Source organism: Magnolia sinica, chromosome 4, assembly GCF_029962835.1.
Source record: "Magnolia sinica isolate HGM2019 chromosome 4, MsV1, whole genome shotgun sequence".
Classification (NCBI taxonomy): Eukaryota; Viridiplantae; Streptophyta; class Magnoliopsida; order Magnoliales; family Magnoliaceae; genus Magnolia; species Magnolia sinica.
This window is the reverse complement of record NC_080576.1, coordinates 106,755,325-106,776,308: the sequence shown is the minus strand read 5'-3', so window position 1 is coordinate 106,776,308 and position 20,984 is coordinate 106,755,325. Positions and strand designations below refer to the sequence as shown.

Genomic DNA, 20,984 nt, shown 5'->3' with positions numbered 1-20,984 from the left:
GTGCTTCTTCCCCCAACGTGCATGGAACATGTGGCCTAAAATTACACTAGTGTGGAGCTGATGAGCTTTTTATGGAACCAAGAGCAGATATGTGGGGTGTGTCCAGATGCATCACCACACATCTGCTGGATCGAATTCATACAACTCTGTGATAATATTTTCCAAATTTGCATCCTCAAAGCGCATGTAACAAACATAAAGGTATATACCAAGCACACCACACCTAATTCCTCTCAAATGATAAAATCTTCTGAATCGGAACGAAGGAACACAGGTAAATGTTAATATCAAACTACACAAAATGCAAAAGGCCTGAGCCAACAATCCTATCACCAAACTAGAATCAAAACCACCAACAAAAGATCTTATCTGGCTGCCGCCTGGCTCAGTTGATTGTGAGATTCAAACGCCCCGGGCTGCAAGATCTGTGGCTGCTGCCTGGCTCAGTTGATTGTGAGATTCAAACCAACCCCAGGCCACTGTAACTGGAGACATTCTTGAGAGCCTCCTCTTCCATTTCAACCAGTTGCCGGCAGAAGGCTTCGATGTCACGGGCCTCTTCTTTGAGAGTGAATCTGAACTCCTTCCATTCGTACTGACTGAAACCGTCTTTGTTGATCTGACCAGAGACCTTGCCAAGGACATCAAATCCTTTCCGGTCCACCGAGACCATAAATGCATCCTTCACATGCACAAACATTTAGCATTGAGTTTGGAGAAGAAGAGTTCAATGCTGGTAGTCAACAATTCGATTAGAGGAGCTTTGGTAAACCCAAATGTGTGCAGTAAAATAAAGCTTATGTACGTGCTACACATGTGCCAGCATGGCGTGATAGGTCCGATCCAATCCATCCATTAGAACAGAACCATTATATTAATGCCCTACCCAAGAATCAGGTTGATCCACTGGTTAGGTCGGCCCCAGTTCGCAAAACAGATGTGAAGCTCTGAAAAACTTGGCTAAAGTTTTCTAAACCTTCCATTTGTTTCTGATATTGGGGTCCACATGCTGAGTGGACCAGATGTATTCCTGGGAAAACATGTACAGGGTTGGACCTTTGGATGGGTTGGATCTTGCACCTATGTGCCATGCACATGAGCTGGATTGCAGACGCCTGTGCTTAGTTTAGCTCCACTTGGAGAAAGATGGTTACCTTTATGGAAAAAAAAAAAAGAAGAAGAAGAAGAAATTGATTTAGGCATTACACTCCTGCCAATCAAAACAGTTCATAACATGAACTAATGATATTATTGCAAGTTCATAACAAGTCAGGTACTAAAACAATTATATAAAACACACATCAAAACACCATCACCACCATCTTACTACTTCTCACAGCATGTCGGCATAGTAAAAGATTTTAGGGCCCATTTAGAGAACTCCCAAAAAGGGTTGGGATTTTCCTGCAACTTCGAATAGACAAATCAGTCAACTCACCAAAAACCAGTCAGATTGGTTTTGGAAAGTGATCTTTTTAGCTTCTATCTTGATGAGTGGGCAATGAGACAGTTGTGAAAGTGCATATGAAGTACAAACACACAACACAGACTGAGGTTTTGGCTCAAAAAGGTATTGCAACATCAAATGCCCCTTTTGAAGGTGCGTCCAAATGGGCGCTTACACAATCAGCTGACCAACGAATGTCAGCCTTCCTGTATTACTTCGGCTCTGGAGTCACAATAGAAGTAGCTGAAAATGACAACATCCATGTATCAACATGGTCCCACCTGGTGGTAGCCCTCAGCCTAACTAATACAAGCACCAACCAAAAAAAGAAAGAAAAAAAAAGAAAGGCATGCAAACAAAGATCTGTTATGTAAGGGCAGATGCTAGACAGATTGCTAAGCATGAGGCACATGCGCACATGGAGTACCCTCGCATCAGGTAACAGACACAGGCACCCAAGTTGGCACTCAGGGACACTGGTGCCACCATCAAACGAGGTAGAAAGGACATGCTCAAGTAGTTGGCGGCAAAGAGATGTGGCCCAATTCCTTGCACAGTATACATGGGTTTTCATTTCTGATATCTGAAAACAGAGGCCTACGGTTCAGTAACCCAAACAATTGGTCTGTTGCATCCAGTGTTTGAAGTTTCAGTATCGCTACAAGTTTCGTTGGTCAAGGATACGGAAACAATATCGATATCACCGATAATATCGCTGATAACCAGAAATGCAAGAAAATATGAGAAAAACAGTAGAATTTTCAGTGAAAGTTTAGGAGATGCTAAAATATACATATTTGCATATTTAGGAATAAAAAAATTGCAAAAAGAATGTATACACAAAAGTATCCATTTAATGGGGGCTTAAAAGCATGTGTTGTCATAAGAAATAGTTTAACCATCCCATTCGTACCATTTAACCATCCAATCATCCATCCAAACATCCATCAATATTGCAGAATATCAATAACTCAGATATTTTGCCAAGAAATCATCAACAACAGGAAGTGAAACAAAAGATTGTGGTCTTGACATCGCGCATGCTGCGATAATGATAATATTGAGATATTATCAATATTAGCAATGACAAATTGAAAACTGCAAACAACAACGCGCTCATAAAAAATTTTGAAATATAAATTTTTTAATAAACGAACTTTCTGTGATATCTCTACGTTGGCGATATTATTGAAATATTGTTGATACACTTGTGATATAGGCGTCACCTAGAATTTACACAGTCGAAAATATTGGTGATACATCGGCGACATCAATATATTGGCAATACAAGCAGCACCTGAAATTTATACAATTGAAAATATTGGCAATATCGATACGTTGGCAGTACTTGGCAATACATTGTTGATGCTTGGAATTTCTAATACTACCGGTGTTATCGGTATCGCCAAGCTGGAGATATTTCGATAATATCGGAGATAATTCAAACAATGGTTGCATCACACCTTTGATGGACCATGCCCCAAAATCTCCTAGGTCGAAAGATCCTAAAGACCAACCTTGGGACTTCCTTCAGTTGCATGTGGAATGTTATGGCATTCCCCTTCCAAATCATCCATCTTTAGCCACAAATCAGAAGAATTAGTCCCATTGAGATTTTTAGGACAAAGGCCATCCACAGTGGAGAGTAATAGACCAATGGTTTGGATTACCAAACATGGTTCCTACTTGTCGAAATTGAAGATCCATGCGCACAGTGGAAAGATGTAGGCTTTGTAAAACTCAATAGCATTATATCAACTTGATGTAAAGAATGTTTTTCTTCATGGAGATTACGTTGAAGAAGTATACATGGAGCAACCACCTAGGTTTGTTACTCAAGGGGAGTCGGATAAAATATGCCGTCTCAAGAAATTATCCTATAGGTAGAAACAGTCTCCGAGAGCTTGGTTTGACAAGTTTAGTAAAGTAGTATTAGAGTCCGAGATGAAACGTAGCCAAGCCAATCATTTTGATTTTGTTCGGCAAAGTGAGACAAGCACTATTGTGTTGTTTTTATATGCAAACGACATCATTGTCATAGGCAGTCACAGAACAAGTGTTGACAATGTTGAAGAAATTCTTATAGTAACATTTCTATGTGAAGGACTTGAGCCGTCTTGGATATTTCTTGGGCATTAAGGTGGCCAGGTCCAAGGCGGACGTTAACTTGTCACAACGAAAATATGTGGTGTATTTACTAGATGGATGGGTCTTCTGAGAGTCAAGGCTATCGAAAATCCCATAGATACAAAAATAAAAATAAAAATAAAAAATAAAATAAAATAAAATAAAATAAAAACTTGGTGTAAATTTGGGTGAATTAATTGGTGATGTAGGAAGATATTGTCGCTGGCGGAAAGATTAATTTATCCAACAATTACCCAACATGATATTACAGATCCTGCCAGAGTGGTTAGTCTGTTTATGCAGGCTCTCTAGATTTCTCAATGGAAGACGTGCTTTGTATCCTCGGGTATTTAAAGGGACCTCCTAATTGTGGTATCCGTTGCAAGTGAAATGATCATCTTTGGGTGGAAGGATATTCTGATACAAATTGGGCTGGTTCTCCATTTGATAGGTGATCAACATCTGGCTACTGTACTTTTGTAGGTTTACATGGAAGAGTAAAAAAGCAGAGTGTTGTGGCTTATTCAAGTGCTAAGATGGAATACAGAGCAATGACCCATGCAACATGTGAGCTTATTTGGCTAAAAACATTAATGGGTGAACTTGGATTTATAGTTGAGGTTTCTATGAAGCTATAGTGAATCAAGCAGCCTCTTATATTGCTAACAACCCTGTCTATCATGGGAGGACCAATTACATGAAGTTGATTGCCACTTCATCTACGAGAAAGTTATAGCTAGGGAAATTTGTATGTGATTTGTTAAGTCCCAAGATCAACTACCAAATATATTTATAGAAACTCTGTGTTGTACTCAATTGGATCATCTTTTTATCAACCCGGGCATTCATGATATATATGCTCTAGCTTGAGTGGGAGGGTCATCGAATATGAATGCAGGCTGTTATATGGCCCATTTTAATAGACTTGAGAGAGGTGGGGACATGTGAACCCTAATCGTTACTCAAAATCTCATTTTCTCTTCCTTCTCCTTTTCTTTTCTTTCCTCCTTTCTCAATCCGTCCACACACTATATTGATGCCCTAGCCCAGGAATTTGGTTGATCCACTGGTCTGGTGGGCCATAGTTTGCAAAACATATATACGACTCTGAAAATTTTGGCTAAAGTTTTCTAACCCTTCCATTTATTTCCAATATTGGGGTCCACATGCTAAGTAGACCAGATGTATTCCTGGGAAAACATGTACAAGGTTGGAAGTTGGGCCCTTGGATGGGTTGGGTCTCACATCTGTGTGCCATGCTAGCACATGTTGCATATACACGCATATACACGAGCTTCATTGCAAACTCGTGTGCTCTTAGCAAAGCTCAAATTATGAAACACATTGTTAAATAAATAAATTGAAATATAAATTTTATAACAAAAACAAATTTGGCAACACACACACACACACACACACATATCATAATCAATTAGAGCTCTCTAATTAAGGTAGAGGACCAAATCTTATATAAGATTCGACTGACCATACCAAGTTAAACTCAGCAATCTAGTCACTAAATTGTGATGTTAAAGTCAAACAAAGGCTGAGGTGGGAATTGCAAAGCCATGACTGATACTTCATTTGGTGACTGAAACCCGACTGACTGTTGGGGTTCATTTTCCAATGGATGTGTAACTGCCAAGCAATCATACATGTTTCCTCTAATCAAGAGTTACATCAAATGATGAAGCACATTTAAGTCAACCATCACTTTGCGAGAGAGAAGATGGTAATGAAAGAAAAATTGGCTCCAGAAGTAAAGGCCAACCAGTTTGACATATTTGCCAAATCTGTCGGGAGAAACTAGTTGCAGGACATCTTAGGCAAGCTAACATAAACTATATCCATGTGTAATATTTACAGTGTGTTAGAATGCCTGTTTGTAAGACATTATTACTGAGGCTTGAGTTGCATTGGTTGTTAGTTGTTTCTATGTAGTTTTACCATGGATATGAAAATCGGTATTGTATCAGCCGATACGGCCATATCGTATCTGTATCGGCATGAGACGATACGCAATACGGGGTCATATCAGCCTAATACGATAAAATTGGCCCGTATCGGCTGATATGGGCCATATCGGCACCGATTTGAAGCCAGTACAGCCGTACCAGCCGGTATAAACTGATACGCCCATAAAAGCCCAATTTTGAAAAAAAAAATAAAAAAATCTTTTCAAAATTTCACTCGTGTCCTCTTCTTTTTTTCATTTAAACCATAGAAGAAGCTTAAAACCTCATTTTAAGCTAGATCTAGACCTATTTTGAGATCAAAACAAATGATTTGAATGGATTTGACAAATCAAAGCGAAGTAGACCATCATGGGAAAAATCGGAAAGAACGGTAAACCTTCACTTTCTTTTTTATATTTTCATCTTCTTCTATTTTTAATTGTATTTCCATGTAATGGGCCCTAGTTCACCAAATCATGCTTGATTTGTGTTTGATTAGGGCCTATTTAGTTGACCTTCAACAAATTAAACAGACAGACAACATTCTCATCCAAGAATGGTCTGACACACCACTGAATACATGGTCAAAACACACAAAAAAAAAGGTATAGATTCTTGGAAATCTCATTTTCCCCCTAATTTTCTAATATTTTTCCTTTATTTAAAAAAAAAATTCTGACCGATACGGGCCGATACGACCCCGATACCGATACGCGGCGCCGTATCGTATCATTTTTCTGCTGGGCTGATACGCCGACCGATATCGACATTTAGAACTATGAGTTTTACTATTTTTTACTCGTGACTAGTGAGTCTAGTTGTGGAGCACTGTTCTTGAAAATAGGAAAAAAGTTCAGCTGTGGGGATGTGTACCCCAATGTCCAGTGATTATCAAGTGGAGCCCATGTTTGTTGATCCAAATCCATTGATCTAATGGGCTCCACCGTGGATGTCAATGTCCCAAAAGCCTTTCAGATTGGAAGATGATACATATCCCAATATTTGGTATGCTTTCCAGCCTGTTGCTGTATCTCTTCCTTGGCCATCTATTTGCTGGTCACTAAACTAAGGGTTAGGATATTCCAATCTGGGAGGTCTTCCAGGCATTTCCCACCCGTGGTGGTGCTCATCAGATCAACAGTCTTGATTTCAGCTGTTGGTCCCATTAGTACAGTTGACATTCTAATGAATCAGGATCGTATAATTCCTCCTAGTTATGACTTCTTGATAAGGATTACAAGGGAGAGTATCATATCACTATTTGTTTCCCGTTTCCCCAAATTCCCTGTTTTCTTTTTTCCACACTTTTTTCAACAACACTGCTTGTGCGCATGTATCAACTCTCTCACTAAAGGGTCATAAGTTTTAAGCATTTCTTTGCCTCACCAATGGTCTACACCAATTGATTACGTAAAAATTCAAATTTTCTGGTTCCTTCATACCACTTGAAATTTTAGCAAATCCTCAATACAAGTTATCTATAGCATGAATCTACTTTTTGCAATTTTCCAAATGGAAGAAGTTGAAAGGAAAGATATGTGGATGTTAAAGGCGGTCTGTTTAATCATACCTGATTTTTAAAATTTTAAACTACTAAAAACATAGGTAACAAAAATGGCAATTCCAGAAAACTGTTTTGATAGCTTTTCAGCCTATTCTCAGTAAATGTAAATGTTAATAGAAAGTCTCTAAAAATACAATAAGGCATTGTTACTTACTCGGGCATTTGTGTTTAAGTATACAAAACAGAAAAGCATCAGTGCTCTGCGCCTTGCCTGACTTTGATTGATCCCGTCAATTAGCTTTTCAGAAAATGGTGCTGCACAGAAGTTGGAACACATCAGGACCAATTTTGGCCACTTCCATCTTGGAATGTCCTCATCATCTCTATAGTGGGATGTTCAATCTCAGCCTCCTAACACACGACATACCTGAGAGATCCAGGGCATTCATCATGTAGGTCCCACTATTCATGGGACTTGAAAATAGGCTAGTCCTATCATCAGGCAGGCTTATGTGAATGTGGGCCCTTGGGCAATCCTTTCCAACAGCATTTTTTTCATGCATGTGTGGCCCACCTGATGACCAAACTAGCCTGATCTTCAGACCACAATGGGACCAAGCTTATGAATGGTCCATATCTCGTGCCCACATGTCTCATCGGAACCTATGGGAACCGTAGTATTCAAATACTCCCATAAGCATGGTTTTAAGACTCGGATAAATCCACATGACTTGTCTAAGTCAACTCGGACTTGGTCAGACCCGATCTGGTTTGACACCATGACTCACTGAGACAATTCGCCCCCAATTTGACCAAGTCGCGATTCAACTAGAAAGCGGAGAGTTTGTCCGAGTCGCCAAGTGTTTTATCCATGCTCACGAGTGGTAATAATACCTCTTCTGTTAAATGCAACTGTCATTATCAAGTTTTAAACTTGGTGTAGCGGGTATCGTATCATTCACCACCAACATGTCCCCGTATCGCCCTGTATTGGAATATTTGGAACCGGTATGGACCGATGCAGCCATATCATTCATGGACAATATCAGTACTACCAGGTGCTACATAATGGTTGTGAATAATACTTTAAACCTTGGTCATTATGGTCTTACATAATAGATCTGATTTAGAAAGTTCAAAATCGCCTGGATCCACATCATGTGTGCATCCACTACCATCAATGTAGGTGCATGATCTGTACAGAAGATTTCTGGAGTCAGTTGGAGTTCTAGTAAACATCCCATAATTGTTAATAAAGTTAAGGCATTGAAAAAGCATTTTTTTTTAAAGAGAAATAAAAAAAGAAAAGAAGAACAAAAAAGATGGCAGAAAGGAGAATATCAGTGACTTGATAATATTTCCGTAGACTCTTCATCCCAGTATAGTGATTAGACAAGAATATCAGTGACTTACAAGTCCTGCTAATGCGTTGTTTTCCTTCATCTGAGGATGTAACTAGATAAGCCTCATAACTACAGTCTATCTTGGCTATATAATTTTGCAATCAGCAAGGTGTCAGGAGCTGTTGTACTACCAATCAACATTTAGAACTCAGATGCTGAGTGTCTAGGAAGAACAAAATAGAAGAAATTTTTTTGGGTGTCTCTCAGCCTAGGAACAATTTTTTGAGTCAAATTATACTTGGCCTCTCGGGGGCTTACGAACAAAGAATTAGCAGTGTCTCTCCTTCGAATCTCTCAATGAAGTGGCTCAAGACTCTTAAATGAACAAGTAGAAAGCCCAACGACGAATCTGTGTGGCAGCCACTGTCAAGCAACTAGGGGAAGTTGAACACCAATGGGCGTTCTCTCAGTAATCCAGGATAGTCAGGTATTGACTGGGTTGTTTGGAGCAAACATGGGAGGATCAAAATGTTTTTTTTTCCCTTCAGGCCCAACCGGCATCGAGGGTTCCAATATTGTCAAACCTGTAACCATTCTTGTGGGTATCAAGTTAGTTTGGGAATTGTTCTTGGGGCATCTTATTGTGGAAGAGAATTCTAGATCTGCTACCTCCTAGGCCTCCGCATCTTTCAAGTTGCCTTGGAAAAAAGATATTTCATTGTTAGTCTAGCATTGGGTACGCTAGTTTTTGGGTTATCCAAGAGATGCCAATTTTAGGGCTGATAACATGGCCAAGGAACGTGTGTCCAAGAATTCTCTTGCAATTGGCAGCTGTTAAGAATTAGTATCGCTACAAGTTTCACTAGTCAAGGATATGGAAACAATATCAATATCGCAAAGAATATCGTCGATTTCCTGAAATTTGGGGAAACATGGGGAAACGATGAAAATTTTCAGTGAAACTTCAGGAGATGCTAAAATACACATGTTCGCATATTTAGGAATTAAAAACTCCTAAAAAAGAATGCATACATAATAAGTTTCTGTTTGTGGGGCCTAAAAGTATGTGTTGTAGTAAGAAATTATTCCAATAGTAACACAACAATCACCTAAATCTCATTAAACCAATTAACAAGCAAACACATATATCTAATGCATTCATACATTATACATCCATGCATAACGTCGGCCTACTGGGATGAATTGAAAACACAAATATTAGCATGATTCAAAACTTCTGTAGCCCCACGAATATTTCAACTGCGGACGTTCAATCCTCATGTTTTTGGCCCACTTGAGTATTGGATCCGGCTCATTTTTTGCCTCATGTCCGAAAATGAACTCACAAAACGGATGGACAAGGTGGATTTCTCACAAACATCAGTGGCCCTCACCTAGGTTCCCAGCACAGGAACTCACTGCGAAAGGCTTCCGCAAGAAATCAACGTCCTCCGATCCCTTGATAAGGGTTAAAAACGAAAACGGAAAGTCGCTCTCCATCTGTAACCCCAAAAAAAATCCCTCTCCCTACCCTAAAATTCGAAATTCTCCCAAAAAAACATATCCCTGAAATTTCGTAACCCTAACAACACGTTCCAAGGCTGGCAACACTGGAGAAGTCGCCATTGGAGGATTTTTCGACGGAAAGTCTAAATTTTTTAGGGTTTGATTCGTACCTTTTGAAGAACGGTGGTCAATCTGTAATCCAACGATTGTTGGCCATTGAAATCTTCTTCCTCAAACAAATCTGAGAGAAAAAACAAGTATTTTCTTCTTCTTTTTTGTTATCGCCAAAAATGTCGACCTTTTATTGGAAGAAAATGGAGGTAGCTGGCTACAGCTCCCACCTGTGGTTGGTGGGAACAAGGAATTATCGCCGATTATTTAGGAAATGTCAACAAAATGAAAATATCGGCAAGAAATCGACGATATCCGGAAGAGCGACGAAAAAAAGGGTTATAGTTTTTCGGTTACCTAGCGATATCAATATTATCGGCAATAATTCGATAATATCGCCAATAATTTAAACACTTGATCCAACCATCCAACTATCAATCCATCCATCCATCCAATCATCCCATCCATCCATCCATCCCATTCAATCATGCAAACATCCATCTCATCTATCCATCCAAACATCCGTCCATCCATCCCATCTATCTATCCCACCATCCCATCCATCCATCCGTCCTTCTAAACATTTCTTAATAAACAAATTCTTGGCAATATCGATACATTGGCAATATTATTGAATATCGCTGATGCATTTGCGATAGAAATGACACCTGGAATTTACATGGTAAAAAATATTGGCAATAAATTGGTGATATCGATACACTGGCGATATAAGTGACACTTGGAATTTACACAGTCGAAAATATTGGCAATACATTGGTGATATCGATACATCGGCGATACTTAACGACGTATCGTCAATACTTGGAATTTCTGATACTACCAGTGTTATCAGTATCGTCAAGCTAGAGAAATGGATAAAATCGGGGATATTATCATAATATCAGAGATACTCCGAACAATGCTATCAACTGCCTTTATGGAGATATGGATAAAATCGGGATATTATCATAGCTACTTTGAACAATGCTATCAACTGCCTTAATGGAGAGCTTGTTCCTTTTTTCCTAATAAAATTTACTATTCCGTCAAACCAAAATAAAAAAAAAAAAACCGTTTTTTAAGTCTGTTTTCGTTTCTAATAAGATTTTGTCATCTTAAGAAAAAAGGTTCCTTGGCAATTGGGATGGAACCAACACCAAGATGCTTCAAAAAGTACTCTTGAGCATCTTCAGCTTGTATGCTCCAATCTTGTGCGAATATAGGGGTATTCTTGATCCTAGCTCACATCACAAAGCAAACCAAACTTTGACACTCAGGTTTGATCCTTGCATGCAGCAATCTTTAGATTACAAAGACAAGCTTATAAGATAATAGTTGCAGCTACTTCTGTCACCAAGTATGTCATTGATGCTATATTCTGCTAATTAATGCATAATAGTTGCAGCTACTTCTGTCACCTAGTATGTCATTGATGCCATATTCTGCTAATTAATGCAAAAGACAATACTATCTCCAGCATAGTATGACTAGGCAGTCATAGATTCCATCAACGTATCACTGATGAGTGAAAGTCTAGCTGCACTGAATCCATCTCAAATGATTAAGAAGAAAACAAAGAAAACTGTCTTCTTTCGACCAAAAAAAAAAAATCAGGCGCAGACACACCAGCCAATTGTTGTCAAATAGTTCATGCTGGAATAGATGAAGTAAGATAACTGAGTTGTGAAAGGGCACAAATGAAGCTTTCCTACCTAATATTAAACTTATAAATTCCGTAGGTATCACTTTCTTCCAGTACCTCCTGGAGATTTTCACTTCTAGAATTACAACTGATACTGGAAGAACTTAATATACCAGAAACTGAATAACTGGCTCGACTAACTGCATTTCGTTCTGACAATATGGTTTCTCTTAGAATTTCTGCAGCAGATTTCACCTGTTGAGAGACCAGAAAAGTAACTTCATCAAGAACATTTACAAAGCATCGGAAACTGTATTTTTTTTTTTAAAAAAAAAAAAAAAGGCTAACTAAGCATATTGATATGCAGATGGAGTTCCAAAGCTTTGGGACTGAAAGTTGAATCACCCAAGGTATATACTAAAGCAATATATTAGGACATCTGACTAAAAGATTGAAGTAGGGGTGCTTCAAACAGCTCAATTTAAAACCCTATAAGGCTTGCACACGAGAAAATCAATTCTTACCATGTTGCAGTAAACAAGTGCTAGGAGTCTTTGGGACAATGAATAGAGAACTTACCTTTTCATCTTTAAGAGGCACAACATCACCCACCAAAGCAACCCGAGCTGGTAACTGCAGCAAGCAAACCAACTTTAGTGTATACACTGCACAGTATATCTGGAATTAGTAAATAACATATATATGTTTCTGCATCGGCGTTCTGCACATCGATAATTTCACCTGTTGCTGTAATTTATACATAGTTGTTCTGTGTAAAACATAAATCTTAACTGGTGAAACCATGTCCCATCATGTACACAATGGACATGTTCACAATGGTACCAGCCCTTGTGCCCCAGTTTTTAAGACATGAGGATCCAGATATTGTAGTAATGAGTTTTATAGGAATTACGAGGAGAAATGAAAAGGCTTGTTTGGTGGTTTCCCAGTACCCTAAAATGAGGACTGTAGGATGTGCAGATCCACCCATATACATTTTGCATGGGATATTGTTTGTCCCTTTCACTAAGAAGTGGATGGGAGGGAGCCTCTCACTTTCCCATCCATGTTTTCAGCTCCATTTCCCAGATGGCTCCAATATAAGAATTTCATGGTGGATGGGCTGTCCTGTCTACATTTGGCAGAATTTCAAAACAGGACAAAAAGCAGTGAGCACATTTTCTATGAATCCACTGAAACAGAACTAATCTGATACAAACAAATTTCACAATGAGAAGCGTTTCCAAATGACAGCTCCATGAACCAACTAAAAAGAGAGGCCATGCAGGTTCCTGTTAATAACTCAAATTCCCAAGAGATTCTAAAGAAGGTATTGTCTGAAGATATTGTCATATGAATATAGAGAAGCACCACCTTTTTTATAGATCTCAGCAAGCTCATTAGTGGACCTGGCATGATGTTGGTCACGGATAAAGAACCACGCTCATCCAAAATAGTGTTCTACAAAAGAAACACAAAGAGGTCAATGGTATATATGGCAAAATGGTTGATAACCCAAATTTGTTCTCCTGCTAGATGATTAGTCAATTTATTGGTTGATAAAGAGCCACACTCATCCAGCTTTTTTCATTTCATTGAATATTAGATGCTAGATATTTTGACTTTCAACAGAACAAAACGACTAAAACATTTGAAATTATACTTCATTAAGTAAATGCAAGTGTCCTCACCTTTGGGGATGTTAGTATTGTCCCCAAAGGTTATAATGAGACATGGGACAATCAATCGACCGTTCATTTGTTCCAGACTACTATTGGTAGCATGTATGCCAAAATGGTTTACAACCGTTCCATAGCAGTTATGGTTGTAACCATTACGCTTTACGGTGCCGAAACGGCCATTACAAAAAAATGACACATAACAGCCTCATAATGGTCCTGAAACAGATTATTTTTTTTCACTAAAAAAAGGCTGTTACAGCCCGTATCATAATGGTAATGGCAGTGGCCATTACGGCCATCATTACCATCATGGAAAACCTTGATCGGTAGGCCATGATGCAACTCAAATTGGTTAGATGATTCTGTCCCTTCGAATGTTTGTCATTTTGTCGCAACTGCCAATTTTCACAAGCCATAGATCAGATTATTAGCATCACCTAACCAAAGTGCTTCTTTAGAATCATAAGCAATGCACAATGGGGTCTTTCGAATGTATCAAGATGATGATAGACCTGTTCTTTTCTCTGCTTGATCTTTACTGCCCATTTTTATGCTATCATCAGATGGTTAGGATCATCCAATCAGTGTGATTTCTCAACCATAGCCTGCCAAATGCCAATATTGCTTTGGAATAAATGAATAGTCCAGACTGATAATTGACTTTCGCACATGTAATTTATAAGCTTTGGGAACATGCTAACTTCACTTTCATTGAAAGTGGCGCAATAGCATTTACCATTATGGAAATATATAGTCAACTTTTTATCGGTATTAATTTTATTATTACTTTCATTTGCTTTTTTATATAGATGCTTCTAAGAAACATACTGTTTTATTCGTTTTTACCATAAAACATAGTTTTATTATGTGAGTAGAAAAGCAAATGATTTATTGACATCCTAGACAAGGATGAGGCAACAAGACTGAGTTTATATAGTGGTACCTCATTTCCTTCTTCTTCTTTTTTAGTGGTACCTCATTTCCTCTTCCACAATATATATATATATATATATATATATATATAAGGTTCATGCTATTTTTTTAGTGGAAGGAATCTTTAAGCTCCAAACATCAGCAAAGAATAAAACATACTGAGGAAGCAAGGTATTATGTAATCGAATCGCCTTGTAATGGCAAAAAAAAAAGTTTTGGGGGAAGAATATCTAAAAAAATTACTGGAAAATTCTTTTTAAAAAATGTGGGGATTCCAGATTTTTATTTTTTATTTTTTTTTATTTTTAAGGGGGGGGGGCGGCGGGGGGGGTAGGTATCTACTCAAATTCGCATTTTGATCCTTAAAAGTTGAAATAAAGAATGATCGCAACAAAAAAGAGAAAAATTAAAGATAAAAATATTCAAAATGAGCCCTGTTATGGCCGTTTCAGCCCCATAACAGTGCCGATATGGGACCATCAAACCTTTGCCCCAAAAATTGTTTAAGTGACCTCACCCAACCCTAAAATAGACCTTACTGTCTCTATCACTTCGACTATGGATTCTACCTTGTCGTTAAAGTTCCTATTACTTCTTTCTTTCTAGACACCCATAAAACTGCTAAGAAGCATATATTCCAAAGCACTTTCTCCTTTCCCTCTTGGGCCCCCAACACGCCTCAAACAAGCTATGATCGAAGCCAACATTGACCATGCCATTCAAACTTGATAGAAGCACCATCTGCGATAGTGGTAACAAACTAGTTGTGGATGAAGCGGTGGTTCAAGCATTTTGCATCCATTAGACATATACAACAAAAATTCACTATGATCTGTTGTCGTTCCAATGGTGATCAGCTTATTCCAGCCAACCAACTATCCGAATGCAACTAGTATGAGAGACATATTCAATAATGGTAACGGTGGCTGTAATGGCTGGCCTTATGACCGTTACGATAAGGGCCGTAATGGCCATTATGGCCCTACAATGGTTGAAATTTTTTTAAAGGGAAAAATATATCAGGCTCATTTTGGCCCCAATCGGCCTGTTACGGCTGTTACAAACCTTTTCATTTTTCAAATCAGGTGCTACGGCCTGTATCCATAACGGGCACCACCGTTACCGTCACATAATGGCCGTTATGGCCACTACGTAACCATTTTTAATACCTTAACTGGTAGGGCCCTTCACAACTCATAGCCATGCCATTGAAACCACATTCCTTCCATCCCTTCTAATGTTTACACAAAAGGATTTGACACAATACTTCCACCTTTAGCCCACTTCCAAATTCTTATCCTGAGTTGAGGCCCTGACTAAATGAAATCTACTTCTTTCCTACTGTGAGGTCCTTGACTGAATGGAATCTATTCTCAAGGTTAATGAGCTCCAACCCTATCATAAAAGCTTGATGACTTTGGCCTCATTACGCATATTTAACCAGTAAAGTTATTTGAGCATAGTTCCATGCAATCCTCACATCAACGATCCTCCCCAAACCTTATCATTCTACCATGTCCAAGCTCAAAGCTGTGCTTAGTCCCAAAAGATCTGCCACACCTAAAGTTGCTTTCGAAACTCCTAAGGTTTTGTATCTTGAGGTATTAGAGGTGCACCACCCATCTTCCCTCAGACCACATTTCAAACTCCACAACCACTTCCCCAAAAGAGCTTGATTCATGCCTTGCAACAACTTTATACATATTCCTCCCTAGTTTATTGGTTTGCTCTTTCCACTTCACCAAATGATATTTGATTGTCCTTTGTTCTTGTCATAACAGGTCCCTGTGCAGTCTTTCCAATATATTTACTACTCGTTAGGAATCGAAGTGACATATGATAAATCAGCATTGTTGCTAACCACTGATTTAAGAAGTGTAATACACCCTCAAGAGATAAGTATGTCCCCTTCCAAGCCCACAATCTCCGCTCAACCCTTTCAATCACCACACACCATGAGCTCTCAAACAGTGACCAGAATTAAAGGTAACCCAAAGAAGGTGATAGAAAAGAAAGCGCCTTACACCCATCACCACAATCAAATTAGTGACTCGATTAGACCTCACACCCCTCCCTTCTGGCATCACACAAAATCGATGTGGTCTAACAAAAACTACATATGAGAAATTTGGAACTCAGAGACATCCACTTTAAAGTCCCCAATCAGACCTTCCACCCTTGCCTCCTCCTTTCCAACCCAACAAGCTCTTGTTTAGCCCTGTTGAGAATACAAACACAACCTTTTATTATGTTGTGTTTTATGTTTATTGTCTTGTGAGTTTAGTTCCCACTACCACATTAGATACTTGTGGGAAAGTGGGTTGTACCTCCTACACATATAAAGGGGCTCCAGTCATTTGGTCTAGAGTGGTGAATGTAAGCAATGAAGCATCTTGTGCATCTCTTAATATAGATCTCTTTGTTTCTCGCTATTTAGTTAGTTTAACAAGTCGAACTCACTTTTAGCCCTAAACTTGCCTCAAAACATCTTAATAAGTTTTTTGAACCCAAAACCCATTTCCTACTTGCATCAAATGAAATGAACATGTTGTCTATAAACTGCATGTGAGAAATTTGGAACTTAAAGAGTTATCCGCTTTGAAGACCCCAGTCAGACCTTTCACCCTTGCTTTTTTCTAGCATCCTACGGTTACATAGATGCTTCCAAGGTGCTCCAACATCCTAGAGTTGGTTGTGGGAAAAGAAATGCAAACTCAAGCTTTCACTTTTTGGACCTTTTTGTTGTTTGGATAGCAAACCAAATACCGAAATTGAAAATAGCGGTAAAATATTCAGGCAGAAGAACATACAAGGTTAAAATTGTGAGAAGACTATGAGATTTCCACTTTCTAACCAAACAAGACCCCTGGGACTAGAATCATGGGAATGCATGTTTCTGCTCATGGCATCCATGGGGATTCACCATCGGATAGTCATTACACTTTTCTTCTTCTTCTTTTCTTCTCCCACAATCCAAACAGGCCTGTATGAGACTTGATATTTACTCATGCGCCTTAATTGCTCCCCCTCTATGCAACTAAGTGAGCATGAATCCACTTCTCATTTGTTTGACAATGGAAATAATAATAATAAAAAAATGGAAAAACAAACACATTCGAAATCTACAAACTAATTAGGTCATATGCTACTTCTCATTTGTTTGACAATGGAAATAATAATAATAATAAAATGGAAAAACAAACACATTCGAAATCTACAAACTAATTAGTTCATATGCTTTAAACAAGCATAAAACCATTGCTAAGGAAAATTATCAAGACATCCAAATTTTTTGAAACAAATCAAGTCCAGCCTTTTCTTATTGATCCTTATAAAAGATCCTGATTTCGGACATTATATTTCTTATATAGTAAGTTGACTCGAACTCAAACCCTCAGTATTTCATGTAAACAAAGCAAAAACGATGAAGGTTTGAGGAAAAATGATTCTCCTTTGCTTTTCTGTGTATTTGAGACAACCCTGAAGGGTTTAATATATAGAGTTTTACAACGACCATACAAAGTAAAACGATAAATACAAAATCTTCTACTTATACATCATCTATCTATAGAATCGACTATACAAGGCATGTGGCATGTCTAACATTTCAGACATCAAAGTTAATAGTAAAACACTAGCTTCTTCTTCAGCTCTCTCTTCCCCCAGCTTTTTTTTTTTTTTTTTTTTTTTGAGAGGTAACGAGATCTCAATTCTCAATGAGCTGAACAAACTCCCGAGAAATAGAACAATGGCATTATCAAATCATAAAACATCACAAGGAATTAACAAGGTCATATTGCATGAAATTTCATACCACGTTGTGCAAGTCATCCTCTTGTATCCAAATGTATGGCTTCCCCCTCTTAAGCAAGTACTTAACCCTTGAACTATGAATCTCCTCGCTACCAGAAACAATAGAAGAAGACAATTCATCAATGAAAATTCAGTTCAACAGCTTCCAACTAAAAAGACACGATGTGAACCGAATACTTTGTATAGTTTAGTGAAGTGTACATGCCCAGCCTACCGGCTTTCTTGTCCGGACTTGCAACCCATACAAGTGGGCCCTACCTTACAGCAATCTAGACCAATAATCTAGTGGGACATGACTTTAGTGGAAAACACTGAAAAAAAATGCTCGAAACCATCAGAAAATCCGAGCATTTTGCCTGCAAAAAGATGGTTTGTATTAAAATAGCCAGCAGCCATATGCAATGGGAAGAAGTCATCCACTTGAGTGGCTGGGATTGTTTGATGGAAGGGATTCTTTGTTCATCGCCCGTCAATGACAAGGCCAACCAGCTGAACAATTTTGGTTGCTGAGAGATGGGACCCACCTGGACAGCATACCGGCCTGAAGAGAAAACATGGTCAATTGGGCCTGATAATACCCCCTCCATGTTTTTTATTCCTTATCACAGCCAACAGATATCTTGCCACTGATGTCTCTGTATAATTAGGAAAATATCAGATACACTGCCTGTAACCATGTATAAGCCTTGGGCTCACAGTCTGTGTCCTTTGGTCTGATGGGCCCCACATGAATGGAAGATTCTCCAAAATGACTCCCAGATGAGATAATCCTAGTCAATCAATGACCGTCAAGTAGAAAGTGAAGAAGAGATTACGGCAACAGTCCAAATGCAACGTGAAAATAGGCCAAAGATCAGATGGTTAGGATCTTCAGACATGAAAGATTTTTCAGGGAATGGTCCATCCAAAATGAGAGTTTTGATCAAATGTCCGACAACCGAATGATGTGCCCCACTCGGACCAGAGGAATGTAATAGTTCTCTGCACATATATAAATTTTATAAAACGGTGCTTTTCACATGCATTTAAAATTCGAAAGGTATGCAGTTTGAAAACATCATACCTTCCTTTGGCATCGGCCTTGATGGTATTGAGCTGACCTTGCCAGTTACCAGACAAAATGTTCTGCAAGGTACAAACATCTCAATACAAATTCAAATAACACACACACACATGGAGAGAAAGAGAGAGAGAGAGAAAGAGAGAGGTGCCTTGCATCTTTCCGCGAGTGTTAGGACCATGGCTTTGTGATTATTCCTCATCTCTGCTTATAAAAATGGGAGATATCTGTAACTGAGAAAGGGAGCGTTGATAGCACACACCCAAGTGTTTGAAGAAATGCTTGCTGAAACTGAGGAACGTTACGGAGTCGGACTCGATGTGCGAGAGATAGCGAGAACTCGAGCAAGAAAGGAAGCGTTACTAGCACCACCAAATGTTTGAAGAAATGAAAATGAGGAATGCTGAAGAAACCAAATAAACTTGGGAGAGCTGGGCGCCAGTTCTCTCTCTCTCTCAATACCGGGCTTGATAAAATGACGTCAGGAAGGGTAATAAAATTGCGGGAAGGATTGTTTGATACTCTGGCGGAGTGTACTCGTTCATACGCGTTCAGTTAGAAGTTGTATGCGTGGAAAACGTGCCTCAATCAAAATCGTCTGGATCGTGGGTCCCACTGTACTCTTGGACCAGAATCCTCTATTGTACTGCAGCGCCTATTCACCGTGGGGCCTAGCTGATGAACAGTCAGATCTCTCATGCACGTGCCATTTTGCCACTCGTGAGATGCTTCCGCCAGCCTCTTCAGACGGAAGCGCGAACAGTCGAAAGGCATTCCTCCGTACGCACCCGGCACACTTCCGAAAAAGACTCATGTGTCGCGGATGCTTCCACTAACATGATCTAACAACTAGGATTCAAATATGATTGATTTTATGTTAAAGGTCCATCCATCGTTGGCCCCGTCATATGAACGGTTTGGATGACGATGTCAGTATAACATTAGGGAAGAAAACCAGTATGCAAATCCAGTGGGGTATACTGGTACATTGAATGGTGGGACCCAGGATGAGCAGACTGGATTTTGCACACGTAGGCGCATTGAATCTGAATCCCACACGAACTCCAATGAGCAAATGCTTCCAAAGATCTCAATTTTTGTGACTTCTGAAGAAACGTTATTTCAATCGACGTGGCCATCCAGGAAGAAAGAGTCCAGCTAGCTTCAAAATATTCATGTGGTTCCATTCACATCCGTACCTTGATTGCATTTATTCATGGGAGGGAGGCTATATTCGCCCTGGGGCCTTCTTCTCCACCACTTTTGGTTTACCATTTCTTCCCTCCGAGTCCAGTAACTCAGCCAGGTTTGAAGGGGCTACCCCATCTATCGCTTCAATGATTGTCAAGGTGAAGTAGAGGCTTTCTTACATGGTTTTGCATGCGTTGTAGAAAATTAAAGGTAGGAATAGCATCCAAGTTCCCCCTCACGGGCTCGATTGGCTGGGCATCCCCACCCTTCCACTACTCCTCCCTCCTCCATTGTTAAATGGATTAGGCTAGGGTGGGCAAAACTCAACATTGATGGGTCCACCTTGGAATATCCGAGGTGTAAGGTGAAGGCGGTATATGTAGATATCATCATGGGGAGCTTTGCTTCGCTTTCTCGGTAGGCTACGGCCCAAGCTCTAACACTAAAGCAGAACTTTGGGCCGTCTATGACGTCATAGCCCTCTACTTAGAGTTTGGCATTCAGCTGGTTGAAGTCAAATCTGATTCAAAATCTACGGTGGTTCTTCTCAACGGATCATCTGATCTAAGTTGGCGCTAGGATTACTGGTTGAAAAGAATTGGCAAGCTGAGGTCTTTCGGGTCCTTCAAATTCAACTATGTGCTAAGAAAAGGAAACAACTCGGCGGATG

The 20,984-nt window shown here is 39.3% G+C and overlaps 1 protein-coding gene across 8 annotated transcripts; it reads right to left on the bottom strand.

Moving 5' to 3' along the window:
* Positions 1-147: 147 nt before the first annotated feature.
* Positions 148-19,223, bottom strand: LOC131243681 (uncharacterized). 8 transcript variants are annotated; one of them, XM_058243189.1, is made up of 9 exons: positions 19,127-19,223; positions 18,278-18,419; positions 18,065-18,152; positions 13,010-13,096; positions 12,215-12,268; positions 11,706-11,890; positions 8,146-8,228; positions 7,248-7,348; positions 148-682 (listed from the first exon to the last, which is right to left on the bottom strand). In XM_058243189.1, exons 2-9 carry the CDS (start codon positions 18,304-18,306, stop codon positions 461-463), a joined length of 849 nt encoding a protein of 282 aa, XP_058099172.1. In that variant the 5' UTR covers positions 18,307-18,419; positions 19,127-19,223; the 3' UTR covers positions 148-460. The 8 variants fall into 8 exon arrangements, with proteins under 8 accessions (XP_058099172.1, XP_058099173.1, XP_058099177.1 ...); XM_058243190.1 differs by having other exon boundaries at positions 18,278-18,374; positions 19,127-19,219; XM_058243194.1 differs by having other exon boundaries at positions 18,322-18,419; positions 19,127-19,212.
* Positions 19,224-20,984: the final 1,761 nt, after the last annotated feature.